Source organism: Papilio polytes, unplaced genomic scaffold (assembly GCF_000836215.1).
Source record: "Papilio polytes unplaced genomic scaffold, Ppol_1.0 DF824102.1, whole genome shotgun sequence".
Lineage (NCBI taxonomy): Eukaryota > Metazoa > Arthropoda > Insecta > Lepidoptera > Papilionidae > Papilio > Papilio polytes.
Window position 1 is genome coordinate 6557014 of NW_013525102.1, and position 21775 is coordinate 6578788.

The following is a 21775-nucleotide window of genomic DNA, read 5'->3' on the forward strand; positions in this document are numbered from 1 at the left end:
TGACTTTTGCTTGTCTATGTTATTTTAGTTACGAGAGCACGTATAAAAACGTACAGTTATGTAAGTTTTTGTCCGTGCCAATGCGAATCGAATAGCTCAAGTAGTTATGAAAAAAAGAAGCCAATGAACTGTTCAGATCATTTGTATCGGATGTTTTTTCTCAATTTTTTTACCGTATTCCAAAGTTGTGTTTAAAAAACGTTACCTTAACCTATAAAATAATTTTATTTGTAAATACCTGGAAATGGTTAAAAAGTAAATAAGGAAACAGTTGTATTTGTTATAATTTATTAAGATTTCAATATTTAAAACAAAGACCGTAACCGTGGAGTTTCACTAACGAGTCTGTTTTTTACATTTCGATAGTGGACATCCACGGTTGCGTTCAGAAGTACAATACAATGAAGGAAAATGTTTTAAAAAAATAAATTATTCATATATTTATCACATGTTTAGGTAAAACTTGCATAAAATCGTACGCCATCCTAAATCAATGATTTTTATATAATCATTATTAAAAATTCAAACGAAAAAAAAAACATATCGTACAATTTTAAAATGTAATAAATATCATATTTTTAAATAGAACATTTTCAAAAAAGAAAAAATTAAAAAAATATAAATTTATACATTTATGAGGATACTCAAATGGTTTTAAAAAAGTCACATCGTAACAATATCTTGGCATACTTTCGTCTTAGTTTATATGAGATCGTATTCGTTTTTTTTATAATAAAAAAAAAAAACAAACTCAGTAGCCATCTTATCGTCATCTAAAGGAAGCTATATATTGTATTTAAAAATGTGAATATTAAATGTTTGGCGTTTGTTAAGGACTATTCAGAAAATATTTGTTTACAGTGTATGAAAACTTATGTAAATAAATTACTAATAATATGAGAACTTGACACAGCTCCGATATTTGGTCTTAATAAATACATTACACATGAAGGTTGAATTGAAAATTCAATTTTATTTGCACAGATATATTTTCCAGATAGAAACAATTAAAATAAAAGTCAAGTTTAATCTTTGACAGAAACTAATCTTTGATTTTTGACATATAATTTTGACAGATAACCTCATCTTGACAAATGAAAATTTACCTCATATTTTATCTTTCAATAAATATATTTTTCCTTAATTAAGCCCCTTAAATTCGCTAAAATAAATATTTTACACCTATCATTTAAAAAGGACGCAAAATTGCTATTTCAATAAAAGGAAGTTATCCAAGAATTAGAAAATATAAAGCCCTGGAGACCATAATATTTTAAAAATATCTATTTACATAATTACATAAATTTAAATATATTACAATTTTCTATTTAATAAATAGGTAACATTTCAGTTTTTACACTAAAATACAGAAGTTGACAACCTTGATATATCAACCGCGAAAGTAAACGGGAAATATAATGTTGACTACTGCACTATGCAAAAAAATTGATTTATAATAAATAAATTACATGGAAAAGTTATACTTAAAACTAAGCACACAAAGTTGGAAAAGCCGACAACTCTCAGCAATGGAAAGTGTTAAAAGGATTAACAGAATACAGAAAGGACAACTTTTTAAATATTCTCTAGCAATGTGTCAGTCTGGGACATTTAGCTCGGTCCAGAGCGGGCAGTGGGGGGAGGCGGGGCCGCCCCACGACCAGCCGCGAGGGATGGCCAGGTGGCTAAGTCCGGAGCGGATGGCCGCCGCGTGGCCATTGCAGCCGCTACTGGCCACACCACCTGCGGCCAGGATGGCGCAATGGCCATCGCTGGCCGCGTCCACCTTCGTCGGTACTGATTCATCTAACACCGACTCGCAGTTCTTTAACACTGAAAGTAAACATATGAAATTTTAATAAAATGCTGTCAACAATTATGAGCTTTGTAATAAAGCGTTTTGCAGTTCATCGTTATTAAGTAAATAACTAAATATAAAAGAATCAAAAACTAGCTTTATCTTACTAATATTATAAATGCGAAAGTTTATATAGATGGAAGGATGTTTGTTAGAGTTTGTAGCCTAAACTGCTAAACAGATCTAGATGAAATTAGGAATAAACGCAGAGCATAATCTGGAAACATAGGCATACTTTAGTTTTTTTAACGCGGACGGAGTCGCGGGTGAAAGCTAGTATAGTCTAATTTTATCGCTATAAGATAACAAGTGACTCTCTCTGTCGCCACGTGACGCGTCACTTCGCACAAACATCGCAGTGATAACAGATAAGCCAGTGAGTGGAGCGCTGGCGCCGCAACGTGCAACCAATGCAGTGTCAAGAACATTACATCATTGCAACAAACATTTATTGAATAACAAATGACGCCATTGTTGTAGTTTCGTATTTGTTTTATTTATATATTACAGTGTTTTGTAAATAAGTCTAAGTGGATTGGAACGATCAAGCAGTTAAGGAATGTCCACTTATATATGAATTTATTATTATTATTTATTATTATATATTGGAAAGAAAGAATTTAAAATTGCATTACGTGTTTAGTTGTCATCAAATCCAAAAGTAATTGTTGTCCCCAATGTACGGATTCATCATCGTCACCAGCTCACTACGTCCCCACCGAAGGGCTCGGAGCCTACCCTAAATTGGGGTGACTAGGCCATAGTCAACCACGCTGGCCCACTGCGGGTTGACTTCACATATATCTTTGAATTTCTTCGCCGATATGTGCCGGCATCACGATGTTTTGCTTCACCGTAAGGACGTTTGGTAAATTATGTACATACGAAATTATAGAATCGTAAATCACATTAGTATAGCGGGATTCGAACCCAAGACCTGTAGATTACATGTCAAGTGCTTAAACCACTGAGCCACCGACGCTCATGTTCCGATTACTAGAGCCAAAAAAATAATAGTCTTTCTACTAACGAATGTCGAATTAAAAGGTTTGAAATTGTACTAATACTCGTATACTGATTGTTTTCTTATTTTTTATTTATTTATATAAGTTGTTCATTTGTAACAGTTGCCAAAAACAAGACTATTTACCTTTTATTAGTCACAATTGGCACCAAGTGCGACATGTTACTTTTATTTGCCAAAATTCGAATTTGAATCATGATAAAGTTTCTGCCAATTTTGATACATAAATATGGCATAAAACTTACCATAGTTAGTAAATGTTTCTACTAGTACAAACAACTATTAGATTTTTAAATCCAAGCAAGAGATAGGCAAAGTGCATTTCATTAACTTTAATGCTTCTAGAATATTCTAGCAATGTGATTACTTTGCTATCTTGTTGATTAAGTGCTGACCTTATTTCTTATTTTCTTATGTCACAATATTACTGGTCCACAGATCATTATAATATTCGTACAAAGCCTGTTGTTGATTGCTTTATCAATTAGTAAGATGGTACAAGTGACAAGATACGCAAAATCTTAACCTTAATTAATAAAAACCAAATTCATCATATTTCTTAAACCAATATTTAACATTGAGTGGTAAAACAAAATTTTAGGCTTCATTTTTAAGCCTAGAATTGGAAATGTGATCCAATTTAGATCACAAAGTAATGGAATACTTACCGCAAGGAACACATTCGTGGCAAAATAATGCAGAACAATATCGCCTTAGTTCACACTTTTATAGTACATATATTTTATCTAAAAGTATTTTAATACCAGCACGGATTTCATTTATAGGTTTGTAGAAAACTACAGTATTCTAAGACAATGTTTTATATTCAAATTATTTGTGTAGTATCAGTCTCTTATAACTTGTACCACATAAAATGAGTAAGATGAGGAACGCGATGTTATAACAAAGGATGTTGCTCTGCGTCACTAACAAATAGCTCGTTATTGAAGATACAACGTGCAACGAAATAGCTTACGACAAAAGATACTTAGTTTATACAGTTTAAAACTATTTAAGAAACAAAAATTATTAAAGTACCCTTTATTTTAATTTTACTGGTAAGTATTAGCTGTACGTTGATTCCAGTCGCGATTAAAGAACGTATGACCACTTCTTCTAAGAAAGTCTAAACAAATGATTACTTACAATGCACATTGTCCCATCGATGGAAATCCCCTGCGAAGAATAATGGAAGCTTGCAGTCAAGCGCAAGCGCCGCCACCCCATCCAGCCGCGCGCACTGCTCCCCCGCGAGGGGCCCCCGGCACTGCACATTCACCACGATCACTGGACGACCGCATATTAGGAACACTGTAAACAAAACAATTAAAAATGACTGACGGTACATCTAATACTCAGAATATTAATTGAACCACCCCATTTGGCAAAATCTAATCCGAAAAATATTCCCCTTTTATTAATCGTGTAAAATATTGATTATCCAATTTTCCAGAACAAACAATTGATTGATTCCTTAAAGGCGTTTGATAACTTATGACATATTAGAACTATAAATAAACATCTTATTTTGTACATTAACATGCATTAAAATGGGCCGATTGATAATTTTCGATGTGATTAATTATAACATGAAGTTCAAAGGTACATTGGTCTCAAGATTCTAAATTAGACTGTGGCATACCTCAAGGAGCCAAACTGGCCCCGATTGTATTACCTTTAATTCTTTGCATACTTTCAAAAGATTAGACCATCGCCAGACTACAGCTTGTTACATAGTATCATTTGTTACATAATATAAACAAGTTACGATATAAGCGTAATATGGATCTATATTGGTTTATGTATTGATTTTGTATTACTCATTGAAAGCCGTGCTTTGTGATAAGACACATTTATAGGTTCATCATCGACATCGACATATACAATATTTTATTTACAAGTTGTTATGAACCATATATCATAGGTCAAAATAAATATTACAACTAAATATTATTGTCTATAGTATAAATACGTTTTAATGCTTTTGTCTCTGACATTTTTACATCCACGACAACGAATAATTGATATTGTATAAACAGTTGAGGATTAACAACACAGACAGACAATAAATATTTGATAATACTTTGTTATACTTTCGGTATTGACGTTTTACATTGCAGTATTCAAACAAGGATGTCTAGAATGGTAAGAGAGGCTGCTATAGGTTGATTCTGTCAGAAAAATTGCAGTGTTAAGCTTGAATATGGAAAGGAAGAGGAAGACCGAAGAAAGTATGGATGGATTGTGTGGAAGAGGATATGCTTAATAAAGGAGTGGATTCAGATATGACGGCTAATAGAGATGTATGGAAGAGCAGCACATACTGTGGCGACCCTCCGTAAGGGATAAGGGCAAATGGATGATGATGTCAAAAAAAATTGCAAATCATAGACATCGAAAAAGGCATAGAAGGACTGAGCTATCATATTCACTTATGTCTAAAGGGGCAGATGACATGTCAGTCTATATTTTTTTAAGTTCAAAAATTCCCCATAAAACCAGAGTAAAAGATAAAATGTTTCATGACTTCTAGTAATGAGTTAATGGCTAGTTAAATATCTCATTGACCTACTTCGATAGTAAGGTTTCAAAGCTACGAGCGGGGAATTCTCAACGACCAATAAGAATAATATAGACGCCATTTATAAAGACATGCAAACTTTAAGGTTAAGATAAAATGGAAAGAAATATTACAATAATAAAATGCTTCTTATAAAAACATGTAGAAAGAGAGGTCTTGAAACATGCAATATATGAAGCGATAGACTGAAATACTGAAATTCTAAATTATGTTGTAGTCAAATCAGCAATACAAATTCGATACCTTTAACATTTCATTCAATCAAAAAGCAACCATAAAACCTACAGAACAAGTTACAATATTGCTTGAAGAATTTGTTAATATTTTCACAATACAATCGAACAATCTTAACAGCGCGTAACCGCTATCGCTTTCAGCCTTTTATCGACGACTCAACTTTTCCGTTTCCCATAAATATCGACGTCGCCACGGAAATTTGAGGTATTTGTATTGTTAGTATTCCTTTCAAAATGTTTTGTGTGAAATTATTGCTAGTTTCCTAGACACTGTTCTGTTATAACAGACGCTAGAGTATTTTTTTTTATTTTTATCGAAACATGTATTTTGTGTTAAGGAAATAACAAGTGTAAACAAAAACTATAAATAAATGTGACAAATTTATAAATATTTGAAATATTGCATCATGTTAATAGAGAGGTTGATACATAACACTACTGAGGTTAAAATACCTCTTTTATTTATGGGTGCAAACGACCCATGTACCATAAAAGGTGAAAATGACGGTCAATTCAATCGTCAAAGAATATATCGAGTTTCTAATAGTCTCTAAGGTCTTTGCATAAAATTTAACTTAATCTTCATTTATAAAGTGAATATACCAAAATACGTAGATAATTTTGTTTTAAAATATTACACGCGAATAAAAATATATCACGATGTAGGCAAATGTCGCGATGTAAATTGGCAAACGTCGGATATCCGGGCGACGAATCACACTCGCTTTAAAACGCAGATATACGAAACGTTTAGACTTGTCAATTCATTATAAAAGTTAATGGCGCCAATTATGTACTTTAAATCAAACAGAATAATCAAATATCACGTGCTAATAGGATCATGCCTAACACCTATGTCGTAATATCTTCTAAATTTGTTTGAAACATTTCATACTATACGCCTATGCCAAATTTTATCGAGGCTTACTCAGCAGTTTATACTACAAACTCTAAAAAACATCGATCCATCTAAACATGCGCATTTATATTAGTAAAAAGTAAATCATGTGTAAAGTTTCTACATACAAATATACTTTTATATATTACATTTAAATTCACTTAGTTCAAAATTCAAATGACCTTATATTTATTTATTTTATTATGGAATATCTATACCTTTTAATGTCAACACTCATATACGAGTTGTGTTTGCAACGGGCAGCGGATTTACTGCACGTTTGATATGAACTAATCGGATTTAGTTTATTTATGTGTTGGTGTCGCGTCAACTAAAATAAGTCGCTTGCATTTGCAACGAGGGGAAAATGTTTCCAATAAGACAGAATGATATTGTAGTTTTGCATTTCTAATATAATATCTAAAATTATTAGTGATTCAAATGTGATAATTACAACTCACGGAATCGAAAACGTAATTAGTTGGGGAAATCATTTTTGACACCAACTATATTACTCAGATTTTTCTGTCCTCTAGACTTAACTATATACTTGCTGTTGCTCGCGACTTTATCTGTGTGGAGGTACAAAAAATATAGTAAAAACCAGCCTATGTTAATCAGTGATAATGTAGCTTTTATAGGATGAAAGATTTTTTGAAATCAGCCCAATAATCTTTGAGTTATTTCAATACATACAGATATCCAAAAATACAAATCTTTCCTCAATATAACATTAGTTTAGATAAAAATAGATTTAGGACCTGTCCCACTAAATTGTAAATTGTCTGATAACAAACCAACGTTTAAAACATGTGATGGAAATATCGGCTTTTGTTCCCTTATCTGAGAGTGACGACATTTTTATGCCTGAGCCTCTACAGCCAGTGGTGGGACAGGCCTTTAGCGTAAATCCTGTAATAGCTTACCAAATATTTAATAGGAAACGAATTGAGGTTTACACTGCGGAGACATGTTGCTATGCAGTTGATTAACATAATAACAGGAAGCAAATTAGCATTGTGAGCACTAACCGATCCTGTTTAGGGCCTTTGCCGCGATACATTCATATTCATACGCGACATTGTCGGGTATCCGCTACATGTGTCTAGAGACGTCACTTTCATTTTAGTCTATACGCTACTTTTATACTACCTATAATAAAACGTTTGTTAAACGTTTGTTAAACGTTAAACACACTTTGTTATGCAAGATGTCAGCAATTACAGCACATATTTGAATCATTTAACTTTTAATAAAAACCCTTACACTTACGACACGCTATAGTCTATATAAATATATATGCGTGAAAATTCACGCTATTAAACACATTTAAAAAAACTGCCATGCGTGAAAGGGACAGAAACTTTAAGTTAAAAGTAGTAAAGAAGCGAGATTGCCATGGTAACAGAAATTCTATATCCAGCTTTAATAAGCTATTATTTAATAAATTTCTCGGTTTAGAATTCCGATAAGAATTGTAACATTTGGATGTCTGTGTGTGTCTAAATCGCAACACTATAATATATTGTACTCATATACAACACTAGTTGACTAATAGAGGTCATAAAAGCGGAACCGGATATTCCGTCGCTTCCTTACACTACATAAAGACTTTTCCTTGATAATTTACATTGCTAATTGAAAGGACATATTTGTTAAATACCGCAATATTTGTCGTTCTAAAATACCAACTTACACCTTTAAAATTTTTTTAAAAAATTTGGATTTAAATACTTGTTTTAGGAAGTAATATAAATAATATTATTTTTCTATCCAGTCCCTACAATTACCGCGTGGAATTAAAAAAAAAGTAAGTATCATATGTGTTCTTTCAGACTATCCTCTACATCTATGTCAAATTTAATGGAGTTCTGTTCAGCAGTTTAGGCTACAAACTAACAAACATCTATCCAAACATTCGCATTTATAATATTAGTAAGATTATTTATAGTATCAAACGCAAAATTAAATGAAATAAGGTTAACGTATGCGCTCAGATCAGGGTCATGGTGAAGTCAATAACACTTGGCGCGCCTGTCACATTATCATATCCAACTTAAATAAACCATTTACACTGTACGATTTATATCGTTACTAGCTTTCGGCTGCGATTCCGTCCGCGTGGAATTAAAAAAGTACAAAGCCTGTGTTCTTCTAGACTAACCTCTATTTCTATGCCAATCATCTAGATAGTTTAAGCTACAAACTCTTACAAACATCCATCTAAACTTTCACCTTTAAAATATCAATAAGAAGTAAGATTTAGTACAGTAACTATAAAACTTGTTAACAAACTAATACAATTTTAATTTTGCTATATATTTAACTTTTATATATCTATATTTCAACGAGCTTTCGCCCGCGACTCCGTCCGCGTAGAATTTAAAAAAGTAGGTAGCCTATGTGTTTCTCCAGACTATCCTCTACATCTGTACCAAATTTCATCGAAATCCGTTCAGCCGTTTAGGCTACAAACTCTAAAAAACATCCATCTAAACTTTCGCATTTATAATATTAGTATGATATGATTGTAAAATAATTCAACATTAACTTATTTAAGAATATATTATTAACATACCCAATATTACTCTTCAACAAAGTAACTAACTGGTTCAGATGTTTTTTTTTAAAGTGAAGTAACGACAAAAATCGTGAAGTGTAAATGGAACGTATCGCGTCCTTTGCCTTGAACGCGCACGGAACCGGTCTTTTCGTTTTTTTTTTAAACATTCAATAAACAAGTGCAACTCGTTATAACGGTATGGTTAGTTCCACAATTTGCCTTCACAAGGTTTCATATTTTAATGTGAAGGCTGTGAAAAAATTTAAAAAAAAATTAAAGGGGACCTTACAAAATGAACATAATTTTTATTTGTTATCAAGGAAATTTCCGTGCAAAATGCGTACAAATTTTATAAGTTTTGCAGAAACTGGAGTCCAGTTAATAATCAAGAAATTATGTTGCCATGCCTTCAATAGATACATTATCTCTAGTGTCTCTATCTCTAGACATATCTATATTTCGGTAACAACATCTGGATAGCCCAGATCGCCGTCCTTCGAAAAATACACTGGCAGAAGTATAGACATACAGTCTTTACTTCCATAGTATGACGTGTAACAAGCAAGCGGCCATTCCGCTACCCATAGACAAATTTGCAGACGACTAACCAACAGAAGAATGTTTCTCTCTACAAGAAGAAAATAGAACAATAATCATACTTCATACTAATATTATAAATGCGAAAGTTTATATGGATGGATGTTTGTTAGAGTTTGTAGCCTAAACGGCTCAACGGATTTCGATGGAATTTGGTATAGGTGTAAAGGATAGCCTGGAAGAACACATAAGCTACTTGCACTTGTTTCTTTTTTAATTCCGTGCGGACGTAAGCTAGTAGAACAATAATTACAAGATTTTATTAATCAAATGTCAAAAGTCTGCGTTCATTTGTTAATTTGGTGCACACAATTATCATCAGGTGAACGTACTTCTTACCTCTAGTTAGTGATACGAGAACAATTAACTAGCAGCTACTAGATATCAGAGATTATGTTCGATAATAAGGGAAATAATCAATGTGTAATCTATTATCGTTTATGTATTAGACCATGTAGTTACAATGTAGAAAGATATCTATACTAATATTATAAAGAGGAAAGATTTGTATTTTTGTATTTATTGAAATAACTCAAATACTATTGGGCCGATTTAAAAAAATATTTCACCATTATAAAGATCTGTTATCAGTAAGCTATATTTTTATATAACATATGCTTTTTTTTTTACATTTAATAATTCCCCGCAGACAAAGTCGCGAGCATAAGCTGGTATTTTATGAAAGGTTACATAACATAATTTTGCCAAGTAAACACTCAACGCCAAATATGCATATAAACATTGGTTGGTATATTCCCGCGAAATCTCTCAGCCAAAATATCTAATACCGTTTCCAGAAGGTCAATTTTTAACAAAACCACATCACTAATGTCATCCGTATTTAAAAATAATTACAACAGTTTTCCTTAAATGAATACAAATGACACTGGCAGTAAGAATATGCAAATGAAGTAAAGTAAAAATGATTAAAAAAATTACAAAGCATTGTTGGCCAGTCATGATAGCGATGTCCACTTGTCTTTGTATTTGACAACGATTTCATTGACAGACAAAAGACAAGCGATCATTATTTTACAGCTTTGGTCCGCGCGGGATTAAAAAAAAAACTCAGTAGACAATGTTTTCCCAGACTAGGTTCCACATGTATCAAGCAAGATTCATCGAGCCGTTCTGGACAAGTATTCTAAGAAACATCCAAACTAAGAAAATATAAAGTTTTGGATATTTTAAAGAAGAGAAAAGGGATATTAAAAGAACACTTTGGTAGCTCCATTTCGGCACAAGGTTAGTGACATTTAATCAAAGTGACACTTGGCGATCATTGCTCAATGGAGTCAAATTGAATCAATTATGCAAACTACGAGGTGCGCGAGGAGCTATTGTTTGAAAGAGTTTCGTGCATTCGGTGCATAACAATCACACGTAAACTATTTTAAAATCAAATCAGCTATTAAATGTAACTGAAATAAAAAAATGCCGCATCTATTAACGTATCCACTTTTAAAGCCAGTTGTATCTCCGAACTACTAAGAAAACTACTGCCAACCTTCTGTACTCCTGGTACATCGCAGTGAATTATGTATAACAGTTATTTAAAAACTACGTTTTCCTATGTATTTAATATAATTCGTTATTAACATAGCAACGTTAACTTGCGTAATAATGAATTTCCACGAATGAAGTCTCTATGTTTTATCAATACAAAGCGAAGCTATTTTAGTAACAGCAAATTGCAAATTTAACAAAACCATTCGAACTGCACGCAAATTTAAACAAGATTAAAGTGGTTAGGACTGAATTTATTCGATGAAAATTTATTTACGTTTTTTTCGACATGCTAGTTCGTTTGACGTTAGTTTTTTGACCGCCTTCCCAAAAGGAGGAGGTACTCAATTCGTCTGTATGTTTGAGCCAAAATACATTTTATTGCTAACTGAAAATCTTTTTTTAAACAATTTCGTTGAAATATTGGCTTTTTACTTCTGAACGTAATGGAGGTGTAGAATAATCGAAGCGGTGAAATATCGATGTGAATATATGTACTTTTTTCTATTTCCAGATATAAAACGTATCCGTGAATCGATCTGCGAGTTACCTTACGATAGCGCACGCAATACAAGCAAACGAAACGCCAACGCACTAAAGGGTTGCCACAACTTAAATATCATTATTAGTTATTCTAATGTTATAAATGCGAAAGTTTGGATGGATGTTTGTTTGGAGTTTGTAGCTTAAACGGCTGAACGGATTTCGATGAAATTTGATATAGATGTGGAGGATAGTGTGGCAGAACACATAGGCTACTCACTTTTGTTTTTTATTCCACACGGACGGAGACCCAGGCAAAAGCTAGTTATTGATAACAATTTGCGTATAATTTTTATTTAAAGGCAAACTTGGTTTAGATTGAACTAAATTTTATTATTCTAAGACCCATTTTAATTTATATTGTAATAAATAAATATTTTTTTCTAAACATTTCTATTGTCACGAGGTTTGCGAAATTAGACTGAATGGTCACATATTAAAACATTTCACTTATTCTTTGACCAACTTCCCAAAAGAAGGAGGTACTCAAGTCGTCTGTATGTTTTTTTTATTTTTTTTTTATATGAGAAGGGGGCAAACGAGCGGCAGGAACACAAAGGTGGTCAATGATGATGGTGGTAATGGTATTTTTTCAAAAAGCTTTACTGTCAGCCCTATTAATTGCAGTTTCCTCACGTGGCGTATCATTGTTTGCGCAGTTTTCTCAGACCGGCGAAATGTTTAGCGCGATATAAACATACGAAGGCTTACATGACCGCTAGTATGTATCTAAACACGTCGCACACAACGCAACATTCTCAAGCTATAAGGTTTCATACGTTGATATAGAAAATTAAAATAACTCAATATTCAATATATCTTACTAATATTACAAATGAGAAAGTTTAGTTGGATGGATGTTTGTTAGAGTTTGTAGCCTCAACGGTGGGACTGTACACGATGAAATTTGGCGCAGATGTAGAGTATAGTCTAGATCAGATACGCTACTAATTTTTGTTTTTATTCCACGCGGATGGAACCGCGGGCGAAAGTTAGTAATTAAATAAAACAAGCAAAGACCAGACAGCATTTCCCATTTCAGATATCTATGACATTGAAAAAAACAATAGCATCTGTTTTGTTTGAATATTAAACAAGCCAATTGATATATTAAAAACATAACAATTACAGCTGCAGTTATCAAACAAATTCTTTGACTAAACGGTCGATACAATAGGTAAACTAGCCTTGGTTATAAATCTTACTAATATTATAAATGCGAAGTTTAGGTGGATTGATGTTTGTTAAAGTTTGTAGCCTAAACTGCTGGACGGATCTCGATGAAATGTGGCATAGATGTAGAGAATAGTCTGGAAGAACACATAGGCTACCTATCTTTTTTTTTTAATAACATTAGGTGGCAAACGAGCAAGCGAAAACCTGAAACCGCCAAAATGGCGAAGCGACCGCTGCCCATAGACATCCGCAACTGCAGATGCGTTGCCTACCCTTATACGACGGAGGAGGAGACGCACATAAAGAGGATATTTCCCCTTCCTATGCATCTCCTCCACCGTCAAATCCACTTCCTCTTCCCAACCTCTCATTATAAGAAAAGGGTGGTAAAAAGAAAGGGACTTAAATTAGGCCTCCGGCACCACACTCATCAGACGAAACACGGAATTGCTTCCATTTCACGTGTGTCTTCTGTGTGGTCGTGGTATTACACCGGGCATGCCGGCCCATTCGTGCTAAGATGTTAAAGCGGGCACTACAACTGTTAAAGCCTAATTGTTTTTTTTAATTTCATGCGATCCGAGACGCTGGCAAAAGCTAGTAAGGAATAATTAACATCTCCGAGCCCACTTACAAAGATAGCTCTGCACCGCGTTCATTCAAAGAGTATTTATAGCCAGACGTAGAAAAAATAAACTTCTGCACATAAAGAAAACCGTAACGCACAAGGACAGTGACTTCATACATTTCGTACTAAATCATTAAAACAAGAACGTTGCTAAGTATATCGTACAATAAAGTTAAAATACTTTCGTAAAACCATTTCAATTCCATCTATACTAATATTATAAAGAGGAAAGTTTTACATTTTTGGATTTTTGTATGTATTTGACTAACGCAAAAATAATGTGCCGATTTCAAAAATTATTTTACCATTAGGAAGGTAATTTACTTGTGTGTAACATAGACTATATTTTTTATTATTTATTTAATATCACGGGGATGAAGTCGCGAGCAACAGCTAGTTGGTAATATCTTTAATTTCGATTCACAACACTAACCTTGTGGAGAAGCAAGACAATCCTCAGTCCGTAGGGCTGTTAGAGCTTCGCTTAGCCGCCTTGCGTCCGTTGCCTCTGATAGTAGGTGCAACTGGTCTACGCTCACATCTTCCACAGTCACGCTTTTATGTGACGCCTCGTAGATGAAGCCTAGGGATGGCCTGCAATAACACATGTACATAAAACAGCTGTTAATTATCAATTAAAGTAGAACACTGGCAGTAAAGAAACAAACATCAGCCATTTTCATAATCCAACACCAAAGATGTAACCCGAAGAGTTGACAACCCTATTTCATGAATTTAATATACAGCGTGTTTTAAGTTCCAAAACTGACATAAAAATTATTTTGCTAAACTGTCGCACAATTGTATAGTCACACTTTGATACATATAATATAGCACATATAGCTTTTAGAGCTGTGCAAACTCGATTTTTAATTGTGCAAATAACAGTTGAATTCTTAATCATACTAATCATACTTTTCATACTAATGTTTTAATTTTTTTTTTATATAACATAAGGTGGCAAACGAGACATCCGCAATTGCAGATGCGTTGCCTACCCTTATCCGACGGAGGAGGAGACGCACATAAAGAGGATATTTCACCTTCCTATGCATCTCCTCCACTGTCAAATCCACTTCCTCTTCCCATCCTCTCCTTATGAGAAAAGGGTGGTAAGGAGTAAGGGACTTAAATTAGGCCTCCGGCACCACACTCATCAGACGAAACACGGAATTACTTCCACTTCACGCCTGTCTTCTGTGTGGTCGTGGTATTACACCGGGCGTGCTGGCCCATTCGTGCTAAGATGTTAAAGCGGGCACTGCCACTTGTGTTCTTATTATCTCCGTATGTTATCAAATCCTTATACAGGACGTATCACAATGAATCATCATTTAAAATCGCTAGTTTCATAGCAACTAGTCTTGATATGATGACTGATTTATCACGACCTCAATCGTATACGACTTTTTTTATCAAAGCTACAAATATGTTATTATACATGAACATACAATGTTGCTAATCGCTACCTAATCTTTTATAGATCACAAGTAGAAATCTATTATATATACTAATAATATAAAGAGGAAAGATTTGTATTTTTATACGTATTGAAATAACTCGAAAACTACTGGGTCGATTTTAAAAATTCTTTCACCGTTAGAAAGGTAATTTAATCTGTGAGTAACATAGGCTAATTTTTTTAATTTCACGCGGGCGAACTCGCGAGCAACAGCTAGTCTATACTAATATTATAAAGAAGATTTGCATTTTTGGATTTTTGTATGTATTTGTTTTACGTAAAAACCGATTTTAAAAATTCTTTCACTGTTAGAAAGGTAATTTATCTGCGAATAACATACGCTTAATTAACATAGTTTTTTTTTATTTCAAGCAGGCGAAGTCGCGAGCAACAGCTAGTTCGAAAAAGAGATATCATTGCGGAATAAAACTCAAGATAATTACTAATTGATATGGTTAACCATAAATTGTTACAATTTGTTTTCTTATATTTGTAAAAAAAAGATGTAAATTTATAAAAAATGCATACATTACCTAACAAGTTATAATATAATTAACAGTTCAAAGTAAACAAGGTGGGTTAAATAAAGATTTTATCCGTGTCGAGAAACTGAAGTATAAATAATCGACCTAGTTCCCTACAACCATGCTCTAATGCTAACCAGTAAATATAAAAACTCCGAGAATAATCATTGTTGTGATTACATAGAGATTCTTAGAGTTAACACTCATTTTAGTACTTTTACAGCCAAATATTGAAACGACATTTAAATATGTAAGCCTCTTTATTAAAGCCATGGATAAACCCCAAGTGAGATTGTAATTTTAACAACTGGGTGCTGAGTTTTTAAGCGATCCATAAACCAGGTTTTTGGAATTCGTTTCAGTATTAAGCCGTTAGAATCAGTTACCGTAAGTGCTATATCCTAGAGTATATAAAAATGTATTGAATTACATAAGCGATAAACATTTTAGTTCCTATATACGTATTTTCATGAATAGCGAGCGACAAAATACACTATGACAAACGCAATCAAATCACAATAAAACTGCATGTAATAATGTTGTAATCAACACTATTATATTGTTACGGTCGCTTTTGCATCCGTTTCAAATCATTTTGAATACGATAGAATCTAAATCTATCTCTAGCAACTCAACAAATAGGGTTGGCACAAAAACACTTCATTGGTAAAAAATATGAATACCTAATTGCCAAAATTATTGTTATTAAGGGTAAATTTAGTATAAACAATCTACACTAAGGGACTTATTAAATAGTCATTAAACTCAGCTTGATAAGCATATTACACATAATAATCATTTACATATTAATTTCTTTAACAACTGAATGTTTCTTGTACCACATTTTATGCTAATAAAACGGCTGATTATATTTAAATAAAAAAGTATGTTAAATAACGTTTATGGTGATTATTATTATCTTTTTATTGTGTCAATATTCAAGGGCGTTCACAGTCCATGGGCGAGGTTGATTACTCGTATCACGTGAAGTTCTAATTTATATTTTACTAGCTGCTGCTGGCGACTTCGTCCATATGGTATTAAAAATACCTATATTACCTATATAAAAAACCTATATTACTCACCGATAACGTAGCTTTTTAATGGTGAAAGATTTTTTTAAATTGGCCCAGTAGTTTTTGAGTTATTCCAATTCATACAAAAATCCAAAAATACAAATCTTTACTCTTTGTAGAGTACTCTTTATAGAGTATCTTTACTCTTAGTATAGAGATTCAAACATTTTTTTATACCGTAGATACTTACGAAAGCTATATACGAAAATATCATAAAGGTTTTTGTCAGATCAACTCGACGGACGCCGATTTCTCGCCCAGGGCCCTAGACGCACTATAACTGTTACAGCCTACACCATTCTTTGTTATCCTTCCCCACTCCCACGTTAATCTTTCTATCAATTGTCAATCAAGCTATTATCCTATCTTTTTATCCTGCGCTTGTTTATTATTAAAAACATCCAAACGTAACCATATCCTCAACTAGCGAACTAAACACCTGTTACAACGTGCCTGTCTGCTATCACGCAGATACGAGAATCCCAACATAATTCTGTTTGTAAATGAGTTTCCATTTCCGAAATACATGTGGAAATACATATTGCTATCTCTGGTTCTTATAAGAATGAGAGAACATTGCGGTAATCGTCAATCGTGTCATTCAGATTTTTTTTACATTGTTTCTCATTTATTACGTTGATTGTATTACTCTCCCTGTCTGCACAGATTGAAATAACAGTAGCTAACAGCTAACATCTGTTATTCTAATTAGAGATGAATCTCAAAGCGAGTTTTGTAAACTGCATAAGACTGGCGGTATTCAGTGTGACCTCTCCCAGACTGGGGTCTGCATGTTGAAGGTCAATTGGAGCCGAGACAAGCCGCAATTGACGAGGCACGTCTTCGCATATTACGAATTAAATGAATTACAGCTGAGAATTGTACAAACGGGGTAGTCAGGATTGTAATATAATTTTAGATTTACCTACTGATAATTCCGATATTAGTGTCGATAAACAGACAATCCACAATATCGGTGACATACGAGACCTTGGTAAGACTAATTAAAATAATTATAAGCACAACCACGTAAAAACAAAACACGATATTTATGACTACAGTCACGCAATGGTACACAGCGCCGTTTCACGTAAATTATTTATTAGAAGAAGGAAAACTGTTGATCTTAAAACCATAGAATCTTATTGTAAAAAAATATTTAGAGCGCGCCTTAGACTAAATCGCACAACTGTATAGTCGCACTTTGAATCCTATGAGCTTATGGAGGTGTGCACACTACTCAATTTTTAGTTGTGCAACTAAACAGTTGAATTGGCTGCGAAACAATGAACAATTGCATAACAGTTGGGCGATAGTTTAATCAAAGGTGTGCGCCCGCTCTTAGAGTGTAATACAAGTCTCACTTGAAATGGTATGCATGTCAGATGTCAGCTAACAAAAGGAAATTGTGCCAATGTTATGCCCAGACCCGTATCGACTTAGTTCTGGTTTATGATTTTGAATTTGCTATTGTCTTTGCTGTATAAAATTCGCATAATTAATTTTTTTTGTTTTTTTTTCGTTAGTTAGTTTTTTACATTCATAATTGTGTAGTGGTACACCGGTAGAGGTAGACCTGGAAAGAGATGGATGGATTACGTAAATGGTGACATGATCAATAAGGGAGTGATGACTGAGATGACGGATGATAGAGTTATTTGGAGGACGAAAACTACGGGAGTAGGAAAGGGCAGGAGAGATGATGATGATGAGTTAAGAACAAAAAAGGGATAAATTAATAACTATCTATCTTTGTTTACTATACTTATCTAAGACTTAAAAATACAAATAAAAATTAAAATCTAAATAACAATGGTAACCGACGCACATTGTACAAAAATATACGATCATAGCTTATAAAAACGCTAGACATTGCGACTCTTCTGTCAACTTATACAAAAAGTTTAATATGCCGAAAAAATTTATATTTCTGGTCTGTCTAGATGTTACTAAGGCATTTAGTTTCGAATGTCTTACCCGTCAGTTCTGTCGTTAGCACAGTAATCCCACTTATGACTGTTGCAGCGCCACTCGCGTACCCGCCTTAATGCCGGGCTGTTCAGTTCCTCACAGATCACCTTTAGCGCGGCCGGCTCCAACACATCTTGTATGGCTATTATTGATAACCTGGTTAAATAAGAAAGAAAATAAAACATAATAATCTATACTAATATTATAAAGAGGAAAGATTTATATTTTTGTATGTATTCGATTCACGTAAAAACTACTGGGCCGATTTAAAAAATTCTTTCACCATTAGAAAAGTAATTTATCTCTGAGTAACATAGGCAATTTTTTTTATTATTTTTTAATTTCACGCGTGCGAAATCGCGAGCAATAGCTAGTTTTTAATAAACTGAATGACAGATTTCTGGTACTACATGTAGAGAGAGAAGCAACACTCAAAAAAATCCATCAAAACGTACGGTTAAATAAAAAAAAAAAAGTTAACATACTTTACTCTTACTTACTAAATGTAAATATGAAAGTTTGGATGGATAGTTGTTTCTTACTATGTATCTCTAAAATGATTTACAGTTTGCTGTAATTCATCACAGATATAGAACATAGTGTAAAAGACAGACTTATTACGATTTTTAAATGCGTGGACCAAGCCGCGGGAAAAAGCAGGTATTATTAAAATGAAGATGATATTCCCTATAACCTTATATGTCAATGTCGTGTCACCAGCTCACTATACGTCCCCACCGAGGGGCTCGGAGCCTACTCTAATATGAGGTGACTAGGCCATAGTCCACCACGCTGGCCAAGTGCGGGTTGGTTGACTTCACACATATCTTTGAATTTCTTCGCCGATATGTGCAGGCATCACTTCGCATCGTTTTCCTTCACCGTAAGATCGTCGGGTAAATTATGTACATATGAAAATTCGAAAAATCGAAAATCACATTGGTACAGTGGGATTCGAACCCAAGACCTGTAGATTACAAGTCAAGTGTTCAAACCACCGACGCTCTATGTCAATGTACTGATTAAATATTTTGTTTAGAAAATTAATTGTGTGTGATTAGAAATCAGTTATGTTCTATTTGATTAACATTGTACATAAATTATGTACAATTTGAACATATTTATTACCTGTTACATCATTATATACTTTTGTATTTATCTTTGCTATCTTATCTGAATATTCCAAATGTTATCTTAAAGTATTCAATACTTCATTTCAGATAACAGATTATATTTAAAACATTGTAAGAAGTACATTTAGAAGTATTCATATAATTTATTTATTCAAGTAACTAAAAAAAAAACTTTTAGTATAAATTAACCCGTCACAATAGTCTTGCTGTTTTATAAAAAAAAATCTTAATAAAATTTATTATAACAAAAATGAAGTCCATTTAAAATTAATTAAACTTACTTGTTTTCCAAAATAGTCCTGCATATCACCTCTCTAACACCAGGATTTGTTATTTTTTCTATACTAAGCTGGTGTAGATTCCATGAAGCTAAGCGGCAACATTTTATACCATCTCTTTCATATGTAAACAATTCCTCAACAACTGGCCGGTGAGAATATGCAGCCAGTAAATCTAAGATATCATTTACTGGAGCTGTTGCGAATCCATTTGGCAATGTTATTGGCAATTTGGTTGGCATAGACAAACTTTTTCTATGTGGTGTCCTCACTTCCGGTACGTCATTCAAACTTGGTTCATTAAATGAATCATCATTCCAACCAAATGTGTGCCCATTGGCTAATAATTGAACACTCTCACATTTCCTTGGCTCTAAACTCAAGTGATGTTTCACAGTACTCAGTCTTACTATATCCATCCCTCTTACTTTTATCAAATCATCAAGGGATTTAAAAGGACCCTTTTTATTTCGGTAATCCACGATATTTGCAGCTATTTCCTGGTTAAGACCGGGTACACATTGAAGTTGAAAAACACTTGAAGAGTTTATAGAGCATAATTTATTTTCACCTGTAAATCTTACACTGTCTAAGGAATGAGTGCATGAGCTAGCTCGAGATATCTGCCTTCTTGTATTTGTACATATGTCTGGCCTTAGCAGTTCCAGTTTCTCTGCTCCAATACCTAAAAGTTTTATTATAGCTTTAATTGGTTTTACAAATGAAGCTCATAAAGTAATAATAATGTAAAAAAGTGCTTAATGTAACTGGTATTTTAAATATAAATTTAAATAAATTACCTGAGACTAACGCAAGGTCATCAACGCGTTTAAATCTTCCAATCATCTGCCGATGGCGGACTATCTCCCGCGCTAGTTGTCTGGTGACGCCAGGCAGAGTCATCAGCTGTTCCTCCGTCGCTGTGTTCACATTCATCAGCTCCGGATACTCCTCAGACGGCGGCAAGTTGAACGTATGGCTCAAACTGGATTTATTTAATTTCGTCCGCCTTACAAAGCCGCGAAAAGATCGCCTACTAGACTTACTCCGCACAGAGCTCGGACTTTGCCCCATAATGATTTTTGCTACTTCAGATTCAATCGATCATATTACAAAGCAAATGTGAAATTTAATTGAAAAAAAAACTATTATTAAACACAAGTTGAGAACTGCATTTAGTTACAACAAATTCACTTTGACACTTATTCACTTGCACGGAACTTATCATATGATTTTAATAACCGTTTTTATGAAATATTAGGAGCCGTGGTTTCATTTAAATAATTTAATAAACATTTCTTACACGACTAGCCAAATCACTAGTTTGACTGAAGATGAGATTTGACATTAGACGTCAATTAATGTCATCTTGACATAAGGAATCATTATGAAGTTTTAATGAGTTGCAATATTCAGAAAACTTAGGTAACACAATAGTTTTTGGTAATTTATTAAAAGAAAAATGTAACCACACCGGCAATAAAATAAAAATCAATTCTACATTATGAAATAGGCAAAACTATACTTTCCTTGCGTGTATTAAGACAAGAGGTCATCTTAGTTTCAGCGGAATGGTCATAAATAAAAACCACATTCAGAGAACAATTTCGGTGCTATTTTATTTGAAAATCTGTACAATAATCGCCAATAAGCTTATGAATAAAGAATTGCATGCTATGTAGTAGGACTAAGTTACACTGCAGTCACTCAGTAACACAAAT

General features: G+C 33.5%; 1 protein-coding gene across 1 annotated transcript; it reads right to left on the bottom strand.

Annotated features, from left to right (window-relative positions):
* Positions 1-604: 604 nt before the first annotated feature.
* Positions 605-21387, bottom strand: LOC106099807 (endonuclease/exonuclease/phosphatase family domain-containing protein 1-like). Its single transcript, XM_013278473.1, has 6 exons — positions 20855-21387; positions 20058-20739; positions 18650-18799; positions 14044-14204; positions 4029-4193; positions 605-1833 (listed from the first exon to the last, which is right to left on the bottom strand). The coding sequence occupies exons 1-6, from the start codon at positions 21126-21128 to the stop codon at positions 1598-1600; spliced, it is 1668 nt and encodes a 555-aa protein (XP_013133927.1). The 5' UTR covers positions 21129-21387; the 3' UTR covers positions 605-1597.
* Between the last annotated feature and the right edge of the window lie 388 nt (positions 21388-21775).